At 37.3% G+C, this 5,000-nt stretch overlaps 1 protein-coding gene across 3 annotated transcripts in view; it reads right to left on the bottom strand.

Annotated features, from left to right (window-relative positions):
• LOC127421132 (phosphoprotein associated with glycosphingolipid-enriched microdomains 1-like) overlaps window positions 1–5,000 on the bottom strand; it is a 98,844-nt gene that overhangs the window by 21,253 nt on the left and 72,591 nt on the right. For all 3 annotated transcript variants that reach the window (XM_051663925.1, XM_051663926.1, XM_051663923.1), the window contains 2 exons: window positions 3,039–3,263; window positions 1,355–1,406 (listed from right to left, as the gene is read on the bottom strand). In XM_051663925.1, coding sequence (XP_051519885.1) covers window positions 1,355–1,406; window positions 3,039–3,208 — 222 coding nt within the window. In that variant the 5' untranslated portion in view covers window positions 3,209–3,263. The remainder of the gene's footprint in view (window positions 1–1,354; window positions 1,407–3,038; window positions 3,264–5,000) is intronic.

Genomic DNA, 5,000 nt, shown 5'->3' with positions numbered 1-5,000 from the left:
AAACCAATACATATGTTCTCATGTACATTTACACAACACTTCAGTAAATATAATCCCACACCTCAGATAGGACAAACAGCAGTGTGTCAAACATTATCTATGATGGTTATCTTTTTACTGGGTTTGCCCTCCTTAGTGCCCAGTTCTCCCATCTTCTTCACCACATCCATCCTTATGGCCCGACCACGCCCTCCTCCTTGTCACAATAATATAATATAACAAATTTTTTTTTTAGAGTTTGTATCCTATTCATGGAAAGTCCCACTTACTGACATACAGTATAGAACCAATGTCTGTCATTCTTCCCATTTGCATCCGGAGTCCTAAATTTTACAGCCTACAGGAGGCTATTATCACAGTACACACCATGTAAATTTAGCATGCATAGCATACTGTAAAGGTGTGGTAAACACATCAGTAAACACAACCTGATGAACATAACAATGAACGTAATAAACTCAACATCTGGCTGAGATGTGCGCTCGTGATCCATGCATTCGCTGTATGTGCTCCAGGAGCCTCCATTTTCAGTCAACAAACCATGAACGCAAGCTGGCAGCCTCCCGTCCTCTCAAATAATCACAGTTACAATGAACAATTCAAGCATGATACATTTCCACAAGCCCTGTCTATATAGCTGTTGATCTGTATATGCACGTGGGTGTTTGAGCGTGTGTGTGTTTAGGGAGTCAAATATGCCCTCAGTAGGTCACACTAATCTCTTGATTCCTTAACATATTGTAAGCTTTTGAACTCTTTCCTCAGATGATAATTTCATAGATGACTCTCACTCAGAGCATAGCCTCGGCAGACACGGTGAGAGAAAGGCGACTCATGCATGAAGGCCAAAGGAAAATGTTAATTTTTCCACTTCAAGCTTTCCTCCCACAAACCCCGGGCCTCACAATGGCCTTCCTTTCTCCTCTCCTCTTCCCAGACTTCATCAGGCCCCTAAGCACAGCAGTCACACATTCTCATGACAACAAAACTTCAGCTTTCTACAACACTAATGCCAAAAACACCCTGAGGGCACTTTCAGACTAGTTTTTGGTGTGGACCCGAATTTATTTGATGTAGTTTTGTTTGTTTATTGGTGTGAAAGCGGTTTTCTGAACAAACTGAGTCTTTGAAAAAGTGGTCTGTGGTGCGGTTTGTGTGATCTTCAGGACGGTTCACAATTGGTATTAACTCGCAGTTCGGACAAAGCTACAGTACTGAACCAAGTGAGAAAATAGCCTTCAGGTGGTTCACCTAATTTTTGGACTCTAAAAAGAGGACTCGTTCACAGGGACTCTGCAGGGTTCTGTTTAAATCCCTTAGATGAAAAGCATCATGGTAACACATGCTTACATACCCCATTCATCAGGTTTTCATGGTCTCCTGGGTTGCTGCTCCCTGTTTTCTGCCTGTCGAGACAGAGGGAAGAATTACTGAGAAATTTTGATTAAGCCTGTAGCTTTGGCTGTGAATCTATGGCCTGTAATCTTGTCTTTGTACATCAACATAAAACGCCAAATTCCAAGGAACATATTAAGCCATAAACTGGACAACAAAGCTTTTTGTTATCACCCTTAATATAGTATTGAATCAAGGATTAGGCTTTGTTTGCACCAAGGAAACCAACATTGGGAGTTTACCCTGGGTTGTATGTTTTAAATCCTTAAGAAAAATGCATAAGAAACTTGAATTAAGTAGCTAATATGTAAAACTGATTTGAGCTGATTTGTTTTTGATATTTGACAATCTTAAGCAATTACTGATTATCAGAATCGCTAGTTCCACGATCTTCCATAACTGAGTATTATGTTCAGAGTGCACCTTTTCTGTTTTCTTTTCTACAACTATTTTTAGTGAATATTGTGTAAAATAAGTGTTCATTGGATTTCCACACTTTTTATATGTTTCATTTGCAGGCCAATACAGAATACATTTGTACATATTTAGCACTGATTTTGGGGGGAAATCAGCAGAAATCTCTGGAATGGATTAAAAGGAATAGTTCACACAAAAATGTAAATTATCTCATAGTTTTCTCACTTTCATGCCATCCCAGATGTGTGTGACTTTCTTTCTTCTGCAGACACAAATTAAGATTTTTTGAAGAATATCTCAGCTCTGTAGGTCCATATAATGCAAGTGAATGGGTACCAAAATTATGAAGCTCCACAATGTACATAAAGGCAGCATAAAAGTAATCCATACAACTCTAGTGTTTTAATCCATGTCTTCAGAAGTTATATGTTAGTTGTGGGTGAGAAACAGATCAATATTTAAGTCCTTGTTTACTATACATTCTCCTTCCTGCCCAGTAGGTGGTTGTTTGCATGAAGTATAAAAATTGCCAAAAACACAAGAAGGTAAAAGTGGAGATTTAGAGTACAAAAGGACTTAAATATCAATCTGTTTCTCACTCACACCTATCAAATCACTTCTGAAAACATGGATTTAACCACTTGAGTTGTATTGATTTCTTTTATTCCACCTTTATGTGCTTTTTGGAGCTGCAACATTTTGGTACCCATTCACTTGCATTGTGAGGACCTACAGAGCTGAAATATTCTTCTGAAAATCTTTGTTTGTGTTCTGCAGAAGAGAGAAAGTCATACACATCTTGGATGGAATTAGGGTGAGTAAATGATGAGAGAATTTTTAGGGTGAACTATTCCTTTAAGCATGGTAAAATTGAGCTGAGAGCATGACTCGCATGTCGGTAACTGAAAACATAAACAAATGAAACAAAATATTAAACGAACATGCGAGGAGCAAGGGATTGGCATAACATTGTAAATAACGGTGTTTATTCTGCAATATTCTGTAGTCTTCTGTACAGACTCTGTGTGGGCCTGCACAATTGCAACCATTAAATTGCATTTTGTATGTATCTGCATTCTATCAGCTATCAAGATATCAGCATTGTATGACCAAAATGTAAGGTTTAGAACAACATTTTGCAACTTTTAATTAAATACCATGTTTGCGAAACACAAATACCAGAAGTATCACTGAATGCGAATGTTTTAATGTGTAATGTTACTCACCCCTGGCAGCTTGCACCCAGCAGCAGCAGCAGAATGGAGAGCACCAGGAGAGCCAAGAGTCCTGTGAGCGTGCCTATAAGTGCCAGCTCCCCTTTAGCCAGCACTGCCGCCCCTGTGACCTCTGACCCCACGGCCCCTGACCCCAACACAGCACTCAGCGCAGGAGCCATTATACATCACAATGATGAATGGCCTTCATCGACCAAACGCTACTCACTGCATAGGCTGGACACAAAAATGGATAGAGAGAAAAAAATGGGGGAGGGATAAGAGAATTTACTAATTTAGTTTTGCATTTGATAATTCAATAAATATTTGATAGAATCAGTAGTCCAGATCAGCAAAATCAGAGAAAGATCTGCAACCACATTATGTTTATGAACTTTTTCTTTCAGATCAAGAAGTCAGAAGTTATGTTTGGAATGGAATACTACCTACTGTATACTGAACTGTATACTGCCTACTGATTTTTAAAAATAAAAAGTGAAACAGTAGACACTATTCCACGCTAAAGATTTAAAACAGTAGTATGCTATGCTGTTGTAACTTGACTTCATCATGATGCAAGTTAGTGGCGTTTACTTATCATTCTGGAATATAAAAATGGTTATGTGGAATTTTAACTCAGTTTTGGGTAGAAATGCCTTACAGGCAGGCTTCCTACGGTTATGAAAAACCTGTAAATATTAGGAAATTTTAAAAGGAATGTTCCAGGCCTGGAAACATATGGAAACGTTAAAATCATTAAAAAAAGGGTAATGGAAAATTCATGAAAATTTCTATAGTAAATATACAGTACATCTTTCTAGCTATAAACTATTTTCTAAAGTCTAAAATATTTTATCAGCTAGAAATAGCTCTTTTTTAGTGCAATCTCTATTGAATGATTAAAAAAAAAAAAAAATTCTTATTATTTTTTCTTCTTATATAAAATCTTATACAGCAATGAGTGAATGAATGAATGACTGGAAATGTCTATATACATTTTTCTAATTATGCCTGGGTGTAAAATATTTCATTGGCTAGAAACTGCTCTTTGTAATAGCAATCTCTATAAAATGTTTAAAAAAAAAATCCTTTTCAGCAATCATGAATAACTGGAAAAGTCATTGAAATTTCTATAAAGGATGGCTTTACAATATTTAATTGATTAGGAATTGCTCTTTGTGAGTACAATCTCTATAAAATGATTTAAAAAAATATCTCGATCCAGCAATCATGAATAACTAGAAAAGTCATCGAAACATATTAGTCAAAAGGTGTGGTCTTAACTTTTGACAGTCCAATAAAATACAGAATGAAACAAAAAGTACTATGTGCAATGTTTTCTGTTGTACACCGCACATTTTGGCAAATCTAGTTGATAATCCCGTATTCTGGGAATTCAGAAATAGAAAAAAATAGTAAGAGAAAATGTGCATAATGTGCACAGTATACATTGTATACAGTATACAGTGCAGAAATAGTAAGAAAAGTATGTTAGTATGCTATCACAAGCTTAAGCAGATTGTTCCTATATGGGTGTAAAGTGAAAAGGCTTTCATAAAATCCAACTTTCAATATCAAGTGGGCTGATAATCCTGTCTAGAACCAAATCTCAGATGTCATGGAATTCTATGTCCCCACACTAAAACATCAGTTTTACATTAGTTTACATCATGATGGCGCCGTGGATGGCCGCCTCGGTGTGGAGCTCTTCTATTGTTTTGTTGTTTTTGTTTGTTTGTCCTGTGTTTAGTAATCTTTTTCCAGTCAGTTTTACCAGAGACGAACTGCTGAACATTCGACAGCATATACCAGTCAATCTTTTCCCAGTTTTTGAATATTCAGACGTTTTCCTGGACATTTTAGTTGGAGGCGCAGCTGTGTTGTTCAAGAGACGCAGGCAAGGAAGACGAGCAGGCGCGCTGGTCAAGCTCCGTCGGCGTGGCTTTCGAACAGCGAATCTCCGCTCTCTTCCTA

Source organism: Myxocyprinus asiaticus, chromosome 30, assembly GCF_019703515.2.
Source record: "Myxocyprinus asiaticus isolate MX2 ecotype Aquarium Trade chromosome 30, UBuf_Myxa_2, whole genome shotgun sequence".
NCBI classification, from domain to species: domain Eukaryota; kingdom Metazoa; phylum Chordata; class Actinopteri; order Cypriniformes; family Catostomidae; genus Myxocyprinus; species Myxocyprinus asiaticus.
The sequence above is the reverse complement of the archived record's forward strand: the minus strand, read 5'-3'. Positions and strand labels throughout refer to the sequence as shown.